We start from the raw sequence: 24,834 nt of genomic DNA on the forward strand, positions 1-24,834 counted from the left end.
AAGAAGTATCATGGAAAAAAAGTTTTAGATAACGGGGGGGTCCGAGCGCTGGGGCACCTTACGATTTCCTGTTTGGAGCTCCGGCTCTCCTTCACAGCGGCGCATCACAACCCCCGCCCGAAGAGGGGGATGCCACACCCCCTCCATATAGCTCTATGGGAGAGCTGTTTGGCAATCTTCGGCTTGCACCGCTGTGAAGGAGAGCCGGGGCTAGGGCTGGGCGGTATGACCAAATATGTGTATCACGGTATTTTTGTAACTTATGGCGGTTCCACGGTATATATCGGTATTCCCCCCCAAATTAATTATTAGCCCATCACTGCGTTTTCCCCATCGGGGTACTACTCACGTCACCTGCAAGCGCTACCCTCCTTGTCCTCCTGTTTGTTGCGGGCCGCCGGCGCTGACACTCTATAGCTGTATCCCTATGCCCGGGCTGCAAAAGGTAAACAAAAATAAACTTTAACACATTATCCTACGTCGGTCTTACGCTCTTCCTGGGGACGTGAACGTCGGAGAGCCGTCAGCCTATCACCGGTCGCAGCGATGTTCCGCCTCGGCCAGTGATAGGCTGAGCCCACTGTCATGTAAGATGCCGGCTTCTTACATGACAGTGCGCTCAACCTATCACCGGCCGAGGCGGAACATCGCTGCGGCCGGTGATAGGCTGATGGCTGTCCGACGTTCCATTCCCTAGGAAGCGGGTCCGGAACGACGGGGAAGGTGAGTTAAAGTTTATTTTGTTTACCTTTTGCAGCCCGGGCATAGGGATACAGCTATAGAGTGTCAGCGCCGGCGGCCGCAACATACAGGAGGACAAGGAGGGCAGTGCTTGCGCGTGATATGTGAGTATTTACCCCGGTGGGGACAGCGCAGCGCTGGGCTGACAATTCATTCTTTCCCGAGGGGGAGGGGCCAAACCGGTATTGTGGTTTGGGGGAAAATTCATATCGTTCAGGACAAAAATATTGGTATTCGGTATGAACCAGCATACGCCCAGCCCTAGACGGGGCTCCAAACAGGAGATCGTGGGGGGGCCCAGCGCTCGGACCCCCTGCGATCTAAAACGGATACGTTTTTTTTTTTTACATGATACTGCTCCTTTAACCCCTTAAGGACGCAGCCCATTTGGGCCTTAAGGACGCTTAAGGAGACAATTAAATTTTTACGTTTTTGTTTTTTCCTCCTCGCCTTCAAAAAATTATAACTCTTTTATATTTTCATCCACAGACTAGTTATGAGGGCTTGTTTTTTGTGCGACCAGTTGTCCATTGTAAAAATACTAAAAAAAACAAAAAAATACTATTTGTGTGGTGCAATTAAAAAGAAAACCGCAATTTTGCTAATTTTGGAAGGTTTTGTTTTCACGCCGTACAATTTACAGTAAAAATGACATGTGTTCTTTATTCTTTGGGTCAAAACGATTAAAATGATACCCATGATAATATACTTTTCTATTACTGTTGCGCTTAAAAAAAATCGCAAACTTTTTAACCAAATTAGTATGTTTAAAATCCCCCTAACTTTTTAATTTTTCCGTCTAAGCGGCGGTATGAGGGCTCATTTTTTGCACCGTGATCTGTACTTTTTATTGATACCGTATTTGCTTATATAGAACTTTTAATCCACGGAGCCAGGTGAGGGGACCTCCGTCTGACGTGCTGGATGATCAGATCGCCGCGACAGCGCTGCGGGCGATCCGATCATCCATTTTAGTGACCGCGATGCTGCAGATGCCGTGATTTGTATTGATCACGGCATCAGAGGGGTTAATAGCGGACATCCGCGGGATCGCGGATGTCCGCCATTATGGGCGGGTCCCTGGCTGCCGGGACCTGCCGCGCATGATCTGGGCATCGCTCCGATGCTCGCGGTTATGCTTAGGACATAAATGTACGTCCTGGTGCGTTAAGTACCACCTCACCAGGAAGTACATTTATGGCGCTCGTCGTTAAGGGGTTAAATGTCATCAGCCACTATTTTCCCCGAGCTTGTACCTTGCTAAAGAATTGGAAAATAGCGTTAAATGACCTGTCTAATATGACTGAACTATAAGTAGTAAAAAATGCATGTAACCCAAAGCATTACCTATGGAGAGTAGCTTAAACGTAGATGCAACTGTTTAGTCTGAACACTTGGATCAGTGACTCTTACAAAGGGGTTACGCATCACACTTTTTGGACCAGGCTCAATCTAAGGCTTCTTCTGTGATCAGAGATCAGCAGGTTATAAGCGGTTGCCACACACCTCTAGCACGGTTTATCTCTGAAAGAAGAAAGTCTGCGTCGGCACTTCTGTTGGTGGTGGTGCACGTGGATAAGTCAAAACATAGTAAAACAATTATTCCCAGCACTCACCACAATTTTTTGCAAAAGTGGATTTTATTTCATATCCTTTAGTGAACCCTTCAGCGTTCCTAGGCAGTGGAATGCTGAAGGGCCGAAACGCATCCTGTTCACTCAAGGATATGAAATAAAATCCACTTTTGCATAGAATTGTGGTGAGTGCTGGGAATAATTCTTTTACTACCGTATGTCTCTGAAAGAAATGAGGATACTTAGCTAAACTCTTTGTAGTCTGATTTTTGTAAAAATATATATATTTTGTATGACTAAGTACTGTTGACTTTTGAATTGACATAAATAGATGCATTTCTTTCCCGTTCAATAAAATGTCTCAGCAGAATTTACATTATCTTATCACTAAATGTTCTTGTTTCCTAGGTGGCTGAGTGTGCGCTGTGATCTCCTCAGTAATTTCATAGTCTTTACAGTTGCTGTTGTGGGTGTACTTTTCAGGGAGCAAATTTCTCCTGGTCTAGTTGGCCTTGCTGTAGTGAACTCTCTGCGGGTAAGTACAAAATAATTTTAGTAATTTAATGCATATTAGATTATTGTAATAATGTGAATCTTAGCAGATTTTCTGACCATCTTACAGGCAACAGAAAGAGTTAGAAATAGGTATTAATAAAACAACAGCTTTAAGTCTTGTTACATTTCTGTTCGGGCAGCATAAACTAGGAAGAAAGGATTTCTAAATACTTGATAAGGTTAACAGAGAGATTTTTTTTTTAGTTGACAGGTGTTTTAAAAGAGGCAGTGCATACCGCTACAGACATGGAAACAAACTCAGTTTCTGTGGAGAGAGTGAAGGAGTATTGTGATGTGGAGCCTGAGGTAAGTACACTGTGGGAGATTTATTAAAACTTGTCCAGAGGAAAAGTTCCCCAGTTGCCCATAGCAACCAATCAGCTCGCGTCTTTCATTTTTAACAAGACCTCTGCAAAATGAAAGAAGCGATCGGATTGGTTGCTATGGGCAACTGGGCAACTTTTCCTTTGCACAAGTTTTGATAAATCTCCCCCACTATGTTTCAATGTTTCAGAGACGAGCTGAACTTAATAGAGCTCTTTCTAGTCTTATTTTTGAGTGACTGCTTACGTGTTTATGAACCCATTGTTATTAGCTCTATTCATCTCAGTTATACAGCATGTTTCAAAAAGAATGACATAATGTCAAACAGCTTTATTTGATAGGCCGCACTACGGGAGGATATATGAGAGGGAAACGATAATGTGGAGTCATTATGGGTAGAAATATATGGAGATAAAAATAAAAAATCCTCATAGGTGTTTGCTATAAGCCACCAAACATAATGGAAGAGGCAGAAGATCAATTATTGAGGCAAATAAACAAGGCAGCAAATCAAAATGATGTGATAATAAGGGGGACTTTAACTATCCTAATATAAATTGGGAGACTGAGCCCTGTGAATCTCAGAAAGGAAACAGGTTTCTGACTATAGCTAAAGACAATTATCTGTCCCAAATGGTGCAGTGCCCGACCAGAGGGGCTCCCTACTGGACTTAAACGGGTACTCCCGTGGAAAACTTTTTTTTTTTAAATCAACTGGTGCCAGAAAGTTAAACAGATTAAATTACTTCTATAAAAAATTCTTACTTCTAGTAAAAATCCAGTACTTTTTAGGGTCTGTATGCTATAGAGGAAATGGTTTTCTTTTTGGAACACAGAGCTCTCTGCTGACATCTCTGTCCATTATAGGAACTGTCCAGAGCATCTTATGTTTGCTATGGGGATTTTCTCTTGCTCTGGACAGTTCCTAAAATGGACAGAGATGTCAGCAGAGATCACTGTGGTCATGATGTCAGCAGAGAGCTCTGTGTTCCAAAAAGAAAACCATTTCCTCTGTAGTATTCAGCAGCTAATAAGTACTGGAAGGATTAAGATTTTTTAATAGAAGTAATTTACAAATCTGTTTAACTTTTTGGCACCAGTTAATTTAAAAAAAAAAAAAAGTTTTCCACAGTAGTACCTCTTTAATATTAACCAACAGACCTGACAGAGTAACTAATGTGCAAGTAGAAGGATACCTAGGAAATAGTGATCATAATATAATACATTATAACTTGTTCTTTAATAAGGGAATCTCTGGAGGTGCCACAAAAACAATGAACTTTAGGAAGGCAAAGTTCGATCCACTCAGAGAAGCCCTTAACAATATAAAATGGGATAATGTCCTCAAAAACAAGAATACTGACACTAAATGGGAGACTTTTAAAAATATCTTAAATTCTCACTGTAAGATGTATATACCTTATGGGAATAAAAGGGTCAGAAATAAAAGAAAACCAATATGGATGAACAAAAATGTTAAAGGGGCAATAAATGACAAAAATAATATGTAAAAACAGATAAAAAACACAAAAATAGAGACAGAAAGACTCATTGCCAAAGAGAGTAAAACTAACCCCAAAATGTTTAAAAAATTATGAGGAAGAAATTATAAACGGGGATCAGGAAAAAGTAAATATATAAAACAAATTATTCTCCACTGTATTGACCAAGGAAAATTAAATGCCAGGTGAAATACAGTGTGATAAGGTAAACTCCCCTTTACATGTCACCTGTCTAACCCAGGAAGAAGTACAGTGCCGCCTACAAAAAAATCAAAATAGACAAATCACTAGGTCCAGATGGCATTCCCCCCCGTGTTCTAAAGGAATTAAGTAATGTGATAGACAGACCCCTATTTTTAATATTCAGGGACTCTATAGTAACAGGGACTGTTCCCCAGGACTGGTGCATGGCAAATGTGGTACCAATATTTAAAAAGGGATCAAAAGGTGACCCCGGGAATTATAGATTATAGGCCTGTTAGTTTAATCTCCGTTGTATGTAAATCGTTTGAGGGTTTTCTAAGGGATGCAATTCTGGAGTATCTTAATAAAAATAAATGTATGACCTAATATCAGCATGGCTTTATGAGGCATCGGTCCTATCAAACTAACCTGATCAGCTTTTATGAGGAGGTGAGCTCCAGACTGGACCAGGGGCAATCGCTGGATGTCGTATATCTGGATTTTTCCAAAGCATTTGATACGGTGCTACATAAAAGGTTGGTGAGAAGGATGAGGCTGGGGGAGAATGTGTGTAAGTGGGTAAGTAACTCGCTCAATGATAGAAAACAGAGGGTGGTTATTAATGCTACTTATTCTGATTGGGTGACTGTTACTAGTGGGGTACCACAGGGGTCCTTCTTGGCTCCTGTTCTATTTAATATATTTATTAATGACCTTGTAGAGGGGTTGAATAGTAAAGTAGCAATCTTTGCAGATGATACTAAACTCTGTAAAGTGGTAAACACTATAGAGGACAGTGCACTGTTACAAATGGATTTGGATAGGTTGGAGGTTTGGGCTGGGAAGTGGCAGATAAGGTTCAACACTGATAAATGTAAGGTAATGCACATGGGGGAAAAAATCTAGGCTGGGATTATGTATTAAATGGGAGCTCACTTTGGACGACTGACATGGAAGCTACTGCTGCTGATATCCTGTTTCTCAGTCCATCTAGATCTTGAGCTAAAGGTGGAACAAAAACACATTCTTTAACATAACCCCATTAGAAAAAGTCACATGGTGCCATGTCCTATGATCTTGGGGGCCAAGAGTGTAAGGCATGGTCTTGAGGTTCCTGCGCAGCCTATTCAGAGTTGATGCAAATTGTTGTTGCGGTAACGCCACACGTTGTGTCACTGTGGCGGGGCTCCATCTAGCTATAAGATGAAGTTGTAAGAATCCTCATCAAGTAGTGGAAAGAGCCAGTTTTGCAGCATTTCAAGATAAGATGCTCCGTTCACTGTGAGTCCCTCTAAACAGTAGGGACCATAAATCTTGTGAGAAATCGCACAAAAGACATTCACTTTTGGGGAATCTCGTTCATGGTCTATGATTGCATGAGGATTCTGTAGCCTCCATATGTGCACATTATGGCGGTTAAATTTTACCGCTTGTAGGAAACATAGCTTTGTCACTAAAAATTAACTGGGGCAAAAAACTTCCATGTCACTTAACAAATCATTAATAAACTGTACATGTTTTCTTTTATCACCAACTCGAAGAGTTTGTAAAAGTTGTAATCTGTTTCAGTGCCAAACGTATGCATGCTTCGCTGAAACCACTCTCAAATTCTTTGCACATTTTCCTGAGAAGTGCGTGGTCGTCCTGGACTTTTCCCCTTGCACAAACATCCAGTCTCTTCAAACTAATGTGATAGCGGGGAATCAACACAGCGTGATATGCACGCTGAACTGCAATAACTGATTAATTCTTGCTAAACTATAGAACACAAAACTCCTTCTATTGAGCAGACGCCATGTTGTGACTGATTGACAATACATTCATGGTCAGCGCTTGGATTGACATCTGGCAGCAATTATCTAAAACTCTAGGTCATGCCCACTGCAGCATCACACCTGTAAGTTGCTGAATGTTTAAGGGTCATTCTTTTTGAAACACACTGTATTTACTTGGTCAGAGCAGATGTGGAAATCTTCCAGCATTACCTGCAAATCCCTCCTCAACCATCTTCTTTTGTGAGCTTTTGTGTGGTGTTGGTCTTACTCTGTCTAGGAACCTGCACAGGGAACAACTGCATACATGTGCAATTATTACCTGTGCAGGATGGGCTGCAGCCTATTGCAATACTGAATAATTCCATGCAGATAGCAGACAATAGGAATGAGCAAAGGGAACATTCATCCTATACATTTTAAAGTGTCTAATTGGAGCTGCAATTTTCTACCTCTGTCCCATTAAGGTTAAAAGAGTTAAACTGCAATACTAGTTACAGCTGCTACCAAATATGCACCACTGTCTGAACAATTACTAAACACTGCAGCATGTGCAAAAAAAAAACTCCTTTAAAGAAGGGGGAACATAAGGCTATCTCTTGCTGTATACCCATCATATATTGTACACTAGCTGAATACCTGGCGTTGCCCAGTTTTTCCTTCCTAATCCTTGTTGGGGAGGAAAATAAACAAAGGAGGAAGTTTTTGATTTCATATCCCGTCCTCATATATTGTTGTCATATCCCAACCCCATATCCCATCCTCCTATCACGACCTCCTATCCTGACCTCCTATCTCGACCTCCTATCTCGACCTCCTATCCCGTCCTCCTATCCCGTCCTCCTATCTCGACCTCCTATCCCGTCCTCCTATCCCGTCGTCCTATCTCGACCTATCCCGTCCTCCTATCTCGACCTCCTATCCCGTCCTCCTATCTCGACCTCCTATCCCGACCTCCTATCCCGTCCTCCTATCTCGACCTCCTATCCCCTTCTCCTATCCCGTCCTCCTAGCCCCTCCTCATATATCGACCTCCTATCCCGTCCTCATATCTCGGCCTCCTATCCCGACCTCGTCATCCTATCTTGTCCTCCTTTCCCATCCTCATATCTCGATCTCCTATCCCGACCTCCTATCCCGTCGTCCTATCTCAACCTCATATCCCGACCTCCTATCCCGACCCCTAATATGTGTACCAGGTATTGAAATATCTCCAGCCATACTGAAGTTATGTGGGAACATACATTTCCCATTGAATTGCATGGGACTTAAAACAAAAACCCCGACCCTAACAAATGGGGGTAGTTAAGGGTTAAATTAACTATCCTATATTTTAAGTGGACATATAAGTAACATGTGACCAAGTATTATCGAAATATCTCCAGCCGTTTGGAAGTTATGCAGTAACATATATTTCCCATAGACGTGTATGGGACTTTAAACAAAAACCCCGCCCCTGGCAAATGGGGGTTAGTAAGGGTTAAATTACCTATCCTATGTTTGTTGTTGACATATAAGTAACATGTGTGCCAAGTTTCATGTTAATATCTTCAGCCGTTTGGACGTGATGCTGGAACATACATACACACACATAGTATTTGCCATATAATATATACTGGATGGATGAATAGCTTAATTAGCCCCTTAATGCAGGTATAGTGTAAGCCAATGTATACTCCTAACAATAGAATATATACCAAGAGAAAAGATGGAGCTACTCAAAGAGTATAATAAATTACAATGTCTTTATTAAATTACAACATAGATAAAAGTCATTAAAAAGAAGGAAAACACGTGTTTCAGTCCAACGACCTTCGTCCGGGGGTCAAGGTCCAGACGAAGGTCGTTGGACCGAAACACGTGTTTGGATGGTGGCATCTTGGGACCATCTACCTCTCATTAATGTTATTGTGGTCTGTATTGCTGTTACAATTCCTTGTATTATCCTATATAGTATGCATTGTCTATATATGGTACTTTTTGCACTGTAACTTTAAGATCATACTGTATACTGGCCGGTCAATTATTAGTAACTTTGCACATGGCTCATTAAGTTTTGGCTACTGCACATGCACTTTACGCCATTTTATACTGCCCAGTACACGTATTTGTGACTCTGCATACTATGTACTTTCCCTCATGCACTTAGCTATCAGACCCATCATTGCATTTGCACTTTTTTACAATTTTTTTGTTGCTCTGTACATTATAGTCCCGGGTATGCTGCTTTTTTCTGATGTCCATTTTCCTCCTTTTTAATGACTTGTATCTATGTTGTAATCTAATAAAGACATTGTCATTTATTATACTCTTTGAGTAGCTCTGTCTTTTTCCTTGGTATATACACTGTCTGAAGAATGAATAGGACAAGAGTTCGTCGATGACCTGATATCAGTGACCTATATTAAACTAAAGATTAATGGCTTATGCTGTGTAGTTCTATTTTTTCATTCTGTGCTATCCCAACTCTGCAGTCTCTACTCACTTCCCAGAGAGCTTGGCTGGAATAGTGGTGGCTTCATCAAGCCAAGCCCCCTGAGTTGATGTAATGTATTGTTGATGTAATGTATTCCTGGAATACTCCTTTAAGGTAGGATCATGTGTGCTGTATTTTGCTGCACATTTTCTGCAGCTGATTTTGCTACTCATTAACTTCAATGGGTAGAAAAATATGCAGCACCAAATACGCAGCAAAATAAGGCACACATGACCCTACCCTAAAGATTGATTTTTTAAAACAAGAAAACTCCTTTTACAGTGTGACATGAACTGCAATACTTATAATCTTGAACATTGATACTAAGGCCAGTTCAAGAGACAAGCAGCTCTGTTATGTTAAACCGATATGAAAGCATTATAGGGATATATGCTGTTTTCAGTTTGGGTCATAAGACCCCTGGTCTGGCCATTGCTTGTGCCTGTTTTGAGCTTGCTTGACACTGGTGTAATAATGCGAGACCACAGTTTGTTTACTTTCACAATCAACTCAATTAGTTGTGATGATCTATTTAGATATGTCATACTTAAATTGTTTCCTTAGGCTCCATGGACATCAGAAAATGATTCAGCACTAACCGATTGGCCCCATGCTGGTAGAATAGAATTTCAGAATTATGGCTTAAGGTATAGAAAGGATTTAGAACTGGCATTAAAGAAAGTAACTGCAAGTTTCCAACCCGGAGAAAAGGTTTGTCTTTGTTCTGATACTCTAAGAGCATTGATAGAATTTCAATTTAAAAAAATGTCTCTAAAATTACCCAACATATATTAAATAACTCATGCGTTTTCCTTTGTAATCATCAAAAAAATTGGCACATTTTCTTTGCTGCCGTTTTTTTAATCCAATTATGGAAAATGCAAGCGCATAACAAAATACATTGGGAAATTTGAGTGTGGATATTTATTAAAACTCTTTGTGTCTGAATGTGGTTACAACCATATGAAAATGTTTATATTTAGATTGCACCAAAATGGTATGTATTTGCAGCATTTCTTTAATGCTGTAGTGATTATATTCATAACTGTGCATTTATGTTAACAAACCCTTACAGCTAGCAAGAAACATATGTTTTATAATTAATTATTGTTACAAAAACCGAAGCAAAAATTAAGACAAAAAGTTTTGTGACTTCTGTTTATAACACATGTATTATATGGACAGATTGGCATCGTAGGAAGAACTGGAGCTGGTAAATCATCTCTTACCTTAGGGTTGTTCAGAATTTTGGAGCCTGCGACTGGAGCAATACAGATAGATGGAATAGACATTTCAAAACTAGGCCTTCATGAACTGAGATCGAAGATAACAATCATCCCCCAGGTAAGGCCAACTAGTTATAAATTACACTATAAAAAAGAAAGTTTCTTATGCAGTTTTAAAATGCCTTTTTTTCTTTTTTAAGACAAAGAAACATTTTTTTAAGACGTATACAGTTGAATAATGCATTTCTGGAGCTAATATGCCTTTATTATTTTATGCAGGATCCGGTTTTGTTCTTTGGATCACTGAGAATGAATCTTGATCCATTTGATAATTATTCGGATGATGACATTTGGACTGCACTAGAACTGGCTCACTTAAAAAGCTTTGCTTCAGCCTTATCAGATGGCCTTAATCACACATGCTCTGAAGGAGGAGAAAATCTGAGGTATGGTTAAGAACATAAGTGTTTTTTTTTTATTGGTACGATGCGACCATTAAAATCTTTGTGCCCATTCTATGCTTTCCTGAGCATCAAATTGTATACTGTGTGCTCTGTTGGGGTGATCTACTCATGATGTAGTTTTTGCCTGTTCACTATTCTTTATCTAATATGTCACATAAAGTTGCCACTAACAACCAGTGAGATTCCAGCTTTCATTTTTCAGAGAACCTTTTTAAAAAGAAAGATGCAGTTGGATTGATGGAGGAATGCCTCCACTTCTCCTTTGCACCAGCTTTGATTTCTGTGCTTTGTTAAATGGGCACTGTCACCAACTTTATTTTTTGATATGTTGTAGTACTTATGTACTACAACATATCAGTAATATATTTTCATTATTTATTTTTTCATTTTGAGGGTGAATTTTACATATGAAAACCGGCCACTAGGGGTCACCCTCCTAGTGGCCGGCTGCAGCCTGGCGTGACTGAAAAAGGACTGATTATGGCCTGGCAATCAGTCCTTTGTCATTTAGGCTGCTTTCGCTCCCTGCCAGTCAATCAGACAGCCGGGAGCGAGCGCATTGGCTCCCTGGCCACTGGCTGGGAGGCCACTCCTCCCACACGTGTCGTTGCCGCCGCTGACCCTGCACGCCCGCTGCCGGTGTGAGGTGGTTTTTTGCACCCCCGTAGATCCATGCGTCCGCTCCTCCCCCAGCTCTCCGAACATTTCCGAAGCTAGACCTGGGGGAGGGCAGAGCAAGGCGAAGGAGAAAGTTCACGCACCCTCCCTCATCTCGGCTGGACGCAGATCTCTACGGCACGCCCCCTCCCTGAGGACGTAAATCTCCGGATCGTCAGTGCCATTTGTTCCCATTGCCTGTTTTGCCATTCTCGTGTATCCAGACCTTCCTGATATGTTTTTTGACTACGAACTTTGCCGCCTACCTTGACCTTCTGCTACGTTGACTACACTACAGCTTCATCCTACAGTGCCACGCCTTGCCCAGTTACCTGTGTGGTCGAGCCGTGTCGGGGTAGCGACCTGGGTGTCGCCTGTCGCAGCAAGCCCGTCATGCCTTAGACTCCACTCCCCGATACGGTCCGAGTCATCAGCCACACAGGTGGAGGATCCACTTCCAGCTTCGTGACAGCCTACATCCAGCTGCGTGACAGCAAGATCCGGCCATGGATCCAACTGGGGTTCCTCTGCCTGACAACCTGGATCTTGCTTCTATCGTGGCGCTCTAGTCCCAGCAGTTGGCCCTGCAGGCACAGCAGCTTAACCAACTGCCATGATGCAGCAGTTTCTATCTGCCCAGCAGCACCCGCCACAGCCTCCTCCAGCTCCAGTACAGCCTCCCGCAGCTGCAGTCTCCCCCGGAACCAAACTCCATTTGTCGCTTCCAGAGAAGTTTGAGGGGGATCCCAAGTCCTGTCGTGGTTTAGTGACGCAGTGCTCCATGCACATTGAACTTATGGCGGACCAGTTCTCCACGGAACGAGCAGGTAGCCTTGGTCATCAGTTTCCTGTCTAGTAGGGCCTTGGCCTGGGCAACTCAGTGATGCTATAACTACCAATCTCCAGGCATTCCTGATGGAATTTTGCACAGTCTTTGAAGAACCTGCCCGAGCTTCCTCTGCTGACATGGCTTTGCTGAGTCTTTTCCAGGGCAACTCCACTGTAGGCGAATATGCCATCTGGTTCCGGACCCTGGCGTTGGAGTTGTCTTGGAATAATGAAGCTCTCTGCGCTACTTTCAAGAGAGGACTATCAAGTCAAATTAAGGATGTCCTCACTGCCCGGGAATTGCCATCTAACCTGAATGAACTTTTAAAATTGGCATCCTGGATTGATATTTGTTTCTCTGAGCGATGAGAGGAACTGCGACAAGAAAGGGAATCTGCACGACCTAGGCGCTTTCCTCGTCTCTTCACACTCATCGTCTCCATCTCTGTCAAGTTTTACAGCGTCTCCGAGACAACCAACTCTATGCAAAACTTGAAAACTGTACTTTTGAAAAGACCAGTTCACCGTTTCTGGGGTACATTGTTACCAGTCAAGGACTTCAAATGGATCCTAACAAATTATCCGCTGTACTGGAGTGGCCTCAAACTTCTGGTCTGAAAGCAATTCAGTGCTTCTTTGGCTTTGCCAATTATTACCGGCAGTTTATTCCCCACTATTCCTCCTTGGTTGCCCCCATCGTGTCTCTTACCAAGAAAACAGCCAATATCAAGGCCTGGACTCCAGAGGCCGAGGAAGCCTTCAAGCACTTAAAGAGAAGCGATGTTCACACCGGACCGGTGTGAGCAAGACATAGGGATATTTCTCAGCACTGTCCACAGACCAAGGTAGGTTTAAAACTCTTTTATTAGACACATGTGACGCGTTTCAAGGACATCCCGTCCTTTTCTTCAGACATGTTAAACATAAGTAAAAGCAAGGTATTTATACTCTCATTCGGTCAAAACCGGGAACAGAAACGGAAGTGACCTCACAGTAAATTTACATAAAATGATGTCACTACATCGGTAAAAAAATATATATAACAAAATATATAATAAAAAATATAATGATGACAAAAATAATTAATACTGATGATAAAACAATAAATACCACTCCGAACTTATTATTGGGTAGTTTTTTTCTATAATTTCATTCAAACCTCTCGGCCATAACGTATTAAGTGAATAAATCCAGAATGATTCCCTGTTAATCAGCTTCTGAAAGCGGTCAGTTTGTTCCAAGGGGATACTTTCCAAGAGACAACGTTTCAGGCACCTATGGTCACTATGTGTAGAGCCATAGTGTGTCTTGACACACTGTGGAGGGCAAAATTATTTTTAATATTATACCTATGTTTATTTATGCGGGCACGTACAGTTTGTACCGTACTGCCCACATACTGTAGCCCACATTCACATGTGAGAAGATAAATAACAAAAGAATCAGAGCAATCCAATTTTTCTTTCAGAGTGACAGTTTCGCCCGTGGAAAAGGACGTTATGGAAACGCATGGTGGGGATGGAATCTATTCACAGCACATGCAGCATTTTTTACCGCAACGAAAAGTGCCGATAGTGGTATGTTTACTAGAACCCTGTTTATTAGTTTTATTTTTTAATTTGCTGGGGGCTAGATGGTTTTTAAAAGTTTTAGCCTGTCTGAAAGTTAAAAGGGGACGTTTGGGAAGAGTTGTTTTTAAAATAGGGTCCATCATAACTATTGGCCAATGTTTATTTAGTATACTCCTTATTTTATTTGTGCCATTATTAAAAGTGGTAATAAAATTTAGTTTCGATATATTATTTTCTTTTTGTTTCTCAGTATATTTAATTAAATCTGTCTTTTGTAGTATCTCTACTTTTTTGTAGGCGTAATTAAAAAATTTTTGGGGGTAATTTTTTTCCCTGAAACGTCTATATAAAACTTTCGATTGTTCTTTAAAATCATCCTGGAAGGTACAATTTTTTCGAATTCTTCGATACTGCCCATAAGGAATGTTTGTTAACCACTTAGAGTAATGGCAACTATCAAAGCCAAGGATGCTATTCACGTCCACTTTCTTAAAGTGTGTTTTCGTGCATATTTTTAAATCTGTATTTTTCACGTGTCCCCTTCCATAAAAAGAACAGATCATCTATAAATCTCCTAAAATATAAAATATTCCCATTAAAATACCAGGGGGATTGTGCGATGGACACACACTCGAACAAACCCATGTAAAGGTTTGCATAACTTGGTGCAAAGCGTGTTCCCATCGCACAGCCCCTTATCTGGCGATATACGACATTATTAAAAGAAAAAATTTTGTGATTTAAAATAAACTTAATGGAATCAAGTAAAAATAGCCCCTAATCCCTTCCAATTATTTTTGGATTAAAAATGACTATACCAGAAAACTTACCCTTGCGAGACACTTTTTCATCCAGAATAATAAATTCCCCAAAAACAATGATATTCAAAATAATGAAGACCTTAACATTAATGAGACCAATTCAGGGCTTAATTTTAAGCATGTTCCTGTAAAACCCAAGTCATCCTTGTATCCCTTAGTCTCTGTGGCAATTTTATGGAAACCTTTTATGCAATGGTCAGTGAGGATTTTCGTTAAATTAATGAAACTCCGTTTTCTAAAATAATTTTTTTCATAATTTAACTAAAAATGAAAAAACAGGTTTAAGTACATTAAAGAAAAATGACGAAATCATAATTAGACCTGCTGATAAAGGCGGAGGGACTGTGATTTTAGATAGAGATGACTACATACAGGAAGCCCTGAGAATTTGATCTGATTTAGAATATTACATGATTTTACCATCTGATCCCTCTGTGGAGTTTATTAAGGAATATAATAATTTAATAGAAAAAGCGAATTCCAATAATATTTTAAACAAAAAGGAAAAGGTTTTTTTTTACAAGTGAAACAATATTCTTTACCTGCATTTTATTATTTACCGAAGATCCATAAGGATACAAAAAAAATGCCGGGTCGCCCCATTATATTGGGCATGAATGCAATAACTTGTCACCTATCACATTATGTCGATTTGTTTTTACAAACTTATGTTTTAGAACTACTGGCATATTTAAAAGACTCCACACAACTTATTAATGAACTACTTTAAACACAGAAGGGGACTTTGCATTTTTAACCCTGGATGTCAGTGCTCTATACTCCAACATTCTTGAGGAAAAAGGTCTCAGTGCTATTAAATATTTTTTAGATAGTGATGAACTTTTATGTGACATCCAGTCCCAATTTTTACTTGATTCCATTGTTTATTTTAAATCACAACATTTTTTCTTTTAATAATGTCTTATATCGCCAGATAAGGGGCTGTGCGATGGGAACACGCTTTGCACCAAGTTATGCAAACCTTTACATGGGTTTGTTCGAGCGTGTGTCCATCGCACAATCCCCCTGGTATTTTAATGGGAATATTTTACATTTTAGGAGATTTATAGATGATCTGTTCTTTTTATGGAAGGGGACACGTGAAGAAGCTTTTAATTTTGTGGAATTTTTAAACAAGAATGACTGGGGGCTTCATTTTACCATGACTTTTTCTACTGATTTTATAGTTTTTCTTGATCTGGAAATTTTCAAAAATACAGATTTAAAAATATGCACGAAAACGCACTTTTTAGAAAGTGGACGTGAATAGCTTCCTTGGCTTTGATAGTTGCCATTACTCTAAGTGGTTAACAAACATTCCTTATGGGCAGTATCGAAGAATTTGAAAAAATTGTACCTTTCAGGATGATTTTAAAGAACAATCGAAAGTTTTCTATAGACTTTTCAGGGGAAAAAATTACCCCCCAAAATTTTTAAATAACGCCTACAAAAAAATAGAGATACTACAACAGACAGATTTAATTAAATATACTGAGAAACAAAAAGAAAATAATATATCAAAACTAAATTTTATTACCACTTTTAATAATGGCACAAATAAAATAAGGAGTATACTAAATAAACATTGGCCAATGGTTATGATGGACCCTATTTTAAAAACAACTGTTCCCAAACGTCCCCTTTTAACTTTCAGACCGGCTAAAACTTTAAAAAACCATCTAGCCCCCAGCAAATTAAAAAATAAAACTAATAAACAGGGTTCTAGTAAACATACCACTATCGGCACTTTTCGTTGCGGTAAAAAACGCTGCATGTGCTGTGAATGGATTCCATCCCCACCATGCGTTTCCATAACGTCCTTTTCCACGGGCGAAACTGTCACTCTGAAAGAAAAATTGGATTGCTCTGATTCTTTTGTCATTTATCTTCTCACATGTGAATGTGGGCTACAGTATGTGGGCCATATGGTACAAACTGTGCGTGCCCGCATAAATAAACATAGGCATAATATTAAAAATAATTTTGTCCTCCACAGTGTGTCAAGACACACTATGGCTCTACACAATAGTGACCATAGGTGCCTGAAACGTTGTCTCTTGGAAAGTATCCCCTTGGAACAAACTGACCGCTTTCAGAAGCTGATTAACAGGGAATCATTCTTGATTTATTCACTTAATACATTATGGCCGAGAGGTTTGAATGAAATTATAGAAAAAACAACCCAATAATAAGTTCGGAGTGGTATTTATTGTTTTATCATCAATATTAATTATTTTTGTCATCATTATATTTTTTATTATATATTTTGTTATATATTTTTTTCCGACATAGTGACGTCATTTTATGTAAATTTACTGTGAGGTCACTTCCGTTTCTGTTCCCGGTTTTGACCGAATGAGAGTATAAATACCATGCTTTTACTTATGTTTAAAGGGGTACTCCGCCCCTAGACATCTTATCCCCTATCCAAAGAATAGGGGATAAGATGTCAGACCGCCGGGGTCCCGCTGCTGGGGACCCCGGGGATCGCTGCTGCGGCACCCCGCTATCATTACTGAGCAGAGCGAGATCGCTCTGCCCGTAATGACGGGCAATACAGGGGCCGGAGCATCGTTACGTCACGGCTCCGCCCCTCGTGACGTCACGGTCCGCCGCCGTCAATACAAGTCTATGGGAAGGGGGCGTGGCGGTCGTCACGCCCCCTGCCATAGACTTGCATTAAGGGGACGGGCCGCGATGTCATGAGGGGCGGAGCCATGATGACACGCTGCTCCGGCCCCTGTATCGCCCGTCATTATGCACAGAGCGAACTCGCTCTGTGCAGTAATGATGGCGGGGTGCCGCAGCGGCGATCCCCGGGGTCCCCAGCAGCGGGACCGCGGCGATCTAACATCTTATCCCCTATCCTTTGGATAGGGGATAAGATGCCAGGGGCGGAGTACCCCTTTAACATGTCTGAAGAAAAGGACGGAACGTCCTTGAAACACGTCACATGTGTCTAATAAGAGTTTTAAACCTACCTTGGTCTGTGGACAGCGCTGAGAAATATCCCTATCTCTTGCTCACACCGCTCCGGTGTGAACATCGCTTCTCTGTATTTCCCACGCTGATGCCTGGGCGGGATAAGCTGCAGTCCACATTGGATCCACATCCAGTCCTCCGTAAGGAGATCACGCTTGTGAGTGTTGTGCCTTTCGTTTATCAACACCACTCCATCCGGTGAGTCCTTTCCTACATTTAGGGCTCATTGTGAAAGTTTGCTGATCCCACACATTGGAGCGCTCTTTTCTTTCTTTTCCTTTCAGGCACTTAAAGTCCACCTTCGCTTCTGCTCCGGTGTTGTCAAGACCGGATCCGGACAGGCGTTTACTTTGGAGGTGGATGCATCTTCAGTTGGTGAAGTAGCAGTCTTGACACAAAGATCTCCCAAGGGCAGGACTGTGATTTGCCGATTTCTCTCTAAGACTTTCTCTCCAGCGGAGAGAAATTATACTATAGGAGATCGTGAGCTCCTGGCTATTAAGTTGGCCTCCGAAGAATGGCAACATCTCTTAGAGGGCTCTGTGCATCCAATTACCATCTACACAGATCACAAGAATCTACTTTATATTTAGTCTGCTCAATGTCTCAACCCTCGTCAGGCTCGCTGGTTTCTTCTCCAGGTTTAACTTTTTTATTCATTTCCGTCCAGCAGAGAAGAATCTTCGAGCTAACGCTCTATCAAGATCTTCTGACGTACAAGACCTGGAATCACATCTTCAACATATTGTTCCTCCAGATCGTCTTATTTCCGCAGCACCAGTAAGTATTCAGCATCTGCCCCCTGGGAAGACTTATGTATCTCCTTGTCTGAGACCCCGAGTCTTGAAATGGGGTAATTCCTCTCTGTTGGTTGGTCATTCCGGTATCCGTAAATCCCAGCAACTAATATCCCGACAGTATTGGTGGCCCACTCTGAAACGGGATGGATGTCATAGACTTTGTTCGTTCCTGCCCAGTCTGTGCCCGGGACAAAACACCACGTGCCAAGCCAGCCGGTCTTCTACATCCTTTACCTGTTCCTGACTTGTCCTGGACTAACATTGCCATGGACTTTGTTATAGACCTTCCTTCTTCTGACGGCAATACGGTCATTTGGGTAGTTGTGGACCGATTTTCTAAAATGGCTCACTTGATGCCCTTGCCTGGTCTACCATCTGCTCCTCAACTCGCAAAACAGTTCCTTTCTCATATCTTCCATCTCCATGGACTACAGACACATGTTGTTTCTGACCGTGGAGTCCAGTTTGTTTCCAAATTCTGGAGGGCACCCTGCTCACATCTTCAAGTTAAACTGGATTTCTCCTCTACCTTTCATCCCCAATCTAATTGTCAAGTTGAGAGGGTGAATCAGGTCTTGGGAGATTACATTCGTCACTTTGTTTCTGCCTGCCAAGACGACTGGGCCGATCTACTACCTTGGGCAGAGTTTTCATACAACCATAAGGATACCGAATCCACAGGATCTTCACCTTTCTTAGTAATCTATGGACTCCATCCTCGTCCACCTTTGCCCTTGTCTTCTCCCTCCGATGTCCCCATGGTGGACGAACTTGTATGGAACTTCTCCTCCATCTGGAAGAAGACTTGTCTCTCCCTTCTTCGTGCCATGACTCGTATGAAGTTTCAAGCGGACAAGAAAAGGCGTCCTCCTCCCGAATACTAACACGGGGACAAGGTTTGGTAGTCATCTAAATATATCCGCTTCAAAGTAGCCTGTTACAAACTGGGTCCACGCTATTTGGGTCCTCACAAAGTCAAGAAATGCCTAAATCCAGTGGCGTATTCTCTTCATCTCCCTTCCTCCCTTTGGATCCCAAATTTTTTCATGTCTCCCTCTTGAAACCCGTCATCTAAAACCGCTTCTCAAAAAAGGATGTTCCACCTACTCCCATCTCGGGTACCTCGGATGTATATTTGGTCAAAGAAATTCTAGGCTCCAAATTCATCAGAGGAAAACGTTTCTTTCTAGTAGATTGGGAGGGGTTCGGACCGGAGGAGAGGTCTTGGGAACCACAGGATAACAACTTTGGATCTTCTCAAAAGGTTCTTGAGCCGTAAAAATAAGGGGAGACCAAAGGGGGGGGGGGTACTGTTACACACTGCACCCTGGCCGCAAGCATCGGCCGGGAGCGCAGTGTCCCCGACTGCTGTTGGGGCCGGGATTCGCATTGCGGGACGCGCCCGCATGCGAACCCTGGCCCATCACTCACCTATTCCCGCTCCTGCAGCTTCCTCCCTCTCTCAGCTCCGGTGCGCACGTCCCCGTCCCTTAGGGCACTCGCGCCGGAACTTTGAAATTTAAAGGGCCAGTACGCCCATAATTAGTAAATGCACCTGACAGCACATTATAAGTTGTTGCACCTCCCACACACCCCTGCCGGATCTTCAGTGCCATTTGCCTAAGAGAAAGCGTTCCCATTGCCTGTTTTGCCATTCCCGTGTATCCAGACCTTCCTGCTATGTTTTTTTGACTACGAACCTTTGCCGCCTGCCTTGACCTTGACGCTACGTTGACTATGCTACAGCTTCATCCTACGGTACCTCGCCTTGCCCAGTTACCTGTGTGGTCGAGCCGTGTTGGGGGTAACAACCTGGGTGTCGCCTGCTGCAGCACTAAAAACAACAAAGAACAAAGCGCTCCATGGTGTATAAAAAGAGTAACTAATCAGGCAACGTATGCACTGATAAAGAGGCTCACCTGGTAATGTTGTGTACCCACATACACAACAATGGTGAGCGCATATAGTGTCTGCAGCCAGCCGGCTGAGCAAGAGGTAATGTAAAGGCAGACTTCAGACAGAGGTGTTGGCTTTCAATTTTACTCATCCTTGCTTGTCCTGTGACCTGCGCCATTGAAAGCCGGCACCTCTGTCTCTGCCTTTACATTGCCTGCCGCAGCAAGCCCATCATGCCTTGCGGCGTGCTCTGGTGAAGACCAGCAGCACCTTAGACTCCGCTCCCCGATGCGGTCCAAGTCATCAGCCACAAAGGTGGAGGATCCACTTCCAGCTTTGTGACAACCTACATCCAGGTGCGTGAGTGCTATTATTGTAAATGTTATTGTAATAAACATTTTTCATTTAATGCTTTCTTCCCCCAGAGGCATTATTTAATTTTTTATATAGATCAATGTAATGCTATTGCCTTTTATTAAAGAGCACCTCTCATGAAATTTTTTAATTTCATAATCCTTCCAGTTCACTGCCCCCATCATGATAAACCACCCCCTGCCTTAATTTTGATTAGTTTTTCACCTTCATATTGTTCTGTATTCTCTGCCCAGTCTGTCAGATTCACAGACTGGGAAGGGACGTTACTCAGCAGGCGTGACATCATCTGAAGCCATACAGGGGAGAACTTCCTCCCTCACTCTGTTACACACAGCCCAGAGCAGTGCAGTGTGTGAGATGAGCTCTGATTGGCTAAGGCTGCACCCCCCCCCCCCCCAACTGCATTACTGCATTTCCTGATTTTGGACTTCTGCCCGGCCAGAGTGCTATAGCAAAAGTTAGTTTCAATGAGAGTGCCCATTTAATATATGAGATCAGCGCTCTATTGGTACAGTCTGTCATAGGCAGACTGTGTTAATTGTTGACTCACAGTATGCACCATGGCCTAGAAAAGGTTTCAGGCTGGCCTGAGAACTGATCGGCCAGTGATCTCTGATGTCCGTCATTACCAGCACTTCCAATAACTGTAGGCTGAACGTTAGATGGCTGGCTGTTATCTCTCTCAAAAGCTCCCCATACACATGCTCAGCTTAACATTTATGTTTTCTCAATGGGGAAAGGAAGGGTAAGCTTCAGCCAGACAGTTCTGGCCCTAACTTATCAACACCCCACCCCCACCACAAACAATAGTGTTGGGTGAAAATCCTACATAATCACAGAAATTGATGTGATCCAAGGTTGATACAAGGTGCCCAACCCCAAGTGCAGTTGTGCACCTACGTTGGAGTGGAGGACCCGCACCTATGGATCACAATGTGGTTTCACTGCTGTGGTTAATGTAAACAATGACATTAGCTATACCTCAAAACTGATGTAAAATTGAGACATTAGCCAGTATATCCTTATATGAAGGACACACTTGAGCCCGCATACCACGCCAAGGTTTCTCAAGTGATGCGGGTCCTATCAACTAACCTACCTGGCCAGATAAATAAAACCAGGAACCGATATACGGCAGCCATAGGCCTGACTTGCAGATTGCTCCTCAGTCACCTCCAGTATGAATCTAAGCACACATACAATGGGAGGGAGTAGACAAACTACAAGCCCCACCCCTGGTTGGTTCATTTGTAGCAGGCCTCACAGGTGAAACCCTAATGCTACCCAGCAAGATAAAAGGGTGCATTAGTATAAGCCTTAAGCAAAGACATGTCGGCTTATATTTGCATGAACATGGTTATAGCATGAAAACTCAACCCCAAGTGCAGTTGTGCACCTTTGCTGGGGCGGAGGTCCTGCTCTTGTGAACCGTTGCTAAGGGCGATCCCCAGCATAAATTTGCATACAATGGAGGATGCCTGCAAACGGTCACAAGTACCACAATAGCATCCTGACACCAGATAAATGTGTATGTGGATGTATTAAATATGACTAAACAATCACAGAAATTGATGTGATCCAAGGTTGATACAAGGTGCCCAACCCCAAGTGCAGTTGTGCACCTACATTGGAGTGGAGGACCCGCACCTATGGATCACAATGTGGTTTCACTGCTGTGGTTAATGTAAACAATGACATTAGCTATACCTCAAAACTGATGTAAAATTGAGACATTAGCCAGTATATCCTTATATGAAGGACACACTTGAGCCCGCATACCACGCCAAGGTTTCTCAAGTGATGCGGGTCCTATCAACTAACCGACCTGGCCAGATAAATAAAACCAGGAACCGATATACGGCAGCCTACATGCCCAAAACTTCTCTCCAACGACTTCATCTCTCTTTGGAAAATAAGGAAGCTGCAATACATCGTAGACAATCATCAAAACTTGACTTTAGTCTATGGTGTAAGGGCACTTTAATCCTACTCTCACCATACAGAAATAACATTTCTGATTAGTTAACTGGAATTGATAGGTTTATGTTGGAGCAAGGGGGTTGACAAGGTTGACTGTTGGCTGAACACTTTTGTACTGCTGAACAGCAGCCCATGGTCAGCTTTAAAGCTGATAATGCTGTACAGAAGTGCTAAGAAATGGAATGTAATCAAAAGAAATAATAATAAAGATAGCCATAGGCTACTAAATAAAACTGTAAAATCTTCCTTTGCACAAGTTGGCAGAGGTCAGCTGTGTGAAATTATGGAATGACAGAAGTCACTATGTTTATAATGTTAAAAGGTTACACTTTGTCATACTGTAGTGTTGGTCAGCGTCAGCTGGTATGCCTGGCAAGAGCCCTCCTGCGGAAAACAAAGATCCTGGTGCTAGATGAAGCCACTGCAGCTGTGGACCTGGAGACTGATGACCTTATACAGTCCACCATTAGAAAAGAATTTCAGGATTGTACTGTAATCACTATTGCACATCGACTCAATACAATCATGGATTATACACGGTAAGCCCTCATCCTTTTCTAATTTGCCATTACTTTTTCCTTTACATTTTAGGGCATTGGCACACAAGCTTTTCTTAGGCTAGTAACTTCTTGAAAAGATTATCATCAAATAATGTTTGAAGGTCACATTGAATCATGAGGTTTAAAAGGAAACAGATTTCATAACTTGTTGAGTTGCTGGCACCAAAATAAGGCTTTGTTTTCTATGTTGTTCTTCTTTTATTGCAGGTATGCATTGAGAGTATTTCCCAATGTATACCTCCATTGGAAGCCTGCAACATATACCACTGTGTAAGTATACAGTGGCATACATTGTGAATTAGCTTTCATTTTGTTTAAAGACTCCATTACATGGGGAGGGGGGGGCACTTTTTCGGACAAACAGGCTGATATTGCCCATGTGGTCAGCTGATGAACAAGCTTGTTCATTGGCTAATTACATTTGAGCAGGTATAAAAACCATTGTTCATCAGCCACACATTTCTCCACGTAATAGGGCATGTGCGGCCAACAATGAAAGTAAATGGCCTCAGAAATAATGCAATGATTGTTTGTGTGTTCTTGCTCAAATGATGCTCAAGCCGTATAATTGGATCTTAACCCCTTAAGGACACAGCCTGTTTTGGCCTCGTGGACAAATTTTATTTTTACTCATTTGTTTTTTTCCTTCTTGCTTTTTAAGAGATGTAAGGCTATGTTCACACCCCAGAATGTCCGCACGGAAAATCTCAATGCAGACAATCTACAAACTGCAGGTGGCGGCATATGCCAATTCACCGTCTCAGATGGCAGTGCATTCCGTGCGGAGTCCGCAGAAAGAATAGACTTGTTCATTAGTTCTGCAGACAGCGGAATCGGAATTTCCATGCCAGAGACATTTGGTGCGGAAATTACACTGTGTGCACACCGCAGCAGAATTCCATTGAATTTAATGGGACTCTGCTGCTGTGGAATTCCGCATTGGAATTCCGCACGGAAAATATGATATGTGAACATAGCCTAACGCTTTTATTTCTCCATCCACAGACCTCTATACTGTAAGCCACTTTTTTGCAGGAGCAATTGTACTTTGCAATAACATCTTTCATTTTGCAGTACAGTAAAACTGACATGTAATATTTATTCGGTTTGTCAACACGATTACAATGATGCCCATATTTACATAGCTTTTGTATTATGATTTCCCCAAAAAAATAAAAAAATAAAAATCTTACAAAATAAGTACTTATATTTGCCCTATTCTGACCTGGTCAATCATTCTCGCCCTTTGAGCACATACTGCTCATTTGCATATATGTATTACTTGGCTCACAAACAGAAGGTCACAAATCTAAATATTGTGTAGGTTTTCTTACCCCTACTTGATTACTCTGTGAGGCCATCTAACAGATTCCCTTTAAAATGTTAAATTATTTATAACTATTAGGGTTAGTTTAGTAAAAAAATAAAGCTTAGGGGTGACCTAATAACTATGTATTGATATATCAGAGATTTCTACCATGACCTATTAATACCCAGGACTGTATCTATAACAAGGGGCATCCTCTACAACTAAAGAAAAGAAGGTT

At 41.9% G+C, this 24,834-nt stretch overlaps 1 protein-coding gene across 5 annotated transcripts in view; it reads left to right on the forward strand.

The window, feature by feature from the left end:
• The window catches only part of LOC130285007 (multidrug resistance-associated protein 1-like), a 165,503-nt gene that overhangs the window by 136,969 nt on the left and 3,700 nt on the right, over nucleotides 1-24,834 (forward strand). For all 5 annotated transcript variants that reach the window (XM_056536048.1, XM_056536050.1, XM_056536049.1 and 2 more), the window contains 6 exons: nucleotides 2,724-2,850; nucleotides 3,075-3,176; nucleotides 9,692-9,838; nucleotides 10,313-10,471; nucleotides 10,633-10,799; nucleotides 23,072-23,266. In XM_056536048.1, the coding sequence (XP_056392023.1) occupies nucleotides 2,724-2,850; nucleotides 3,075-3,176; nucleotides 9,692-9,838; nucleotides 10,313-10,471; nucleotides 10,633-10,799; nucleotides 23,072-23,266 (897 nt within the window). The remainder of the gene's footprint in view (nucleotides 1-2,723; nucleotides 2,851-3,074; nucleotides 3,177-9,691; nucleotides 9,839-10,312; nucleotides 10,472-10,632; nucleotides 10,800-23,071; nucleotides 23,267-24,834) is intronic.

The sequence above is a fragment of the Hyla sarda genome, chromosome 8, assembly GCF_029499605.1.
Source record: "Hyla sarda isolate aHylSar1 chromosome 8, aHylSar1.hap1, whole genome shotgun sequence".
NCBI lineage: Eukaryota > Metazoa > Chordata > Amphibia > Anura > Hylidae > Hyla > Hyla sarda.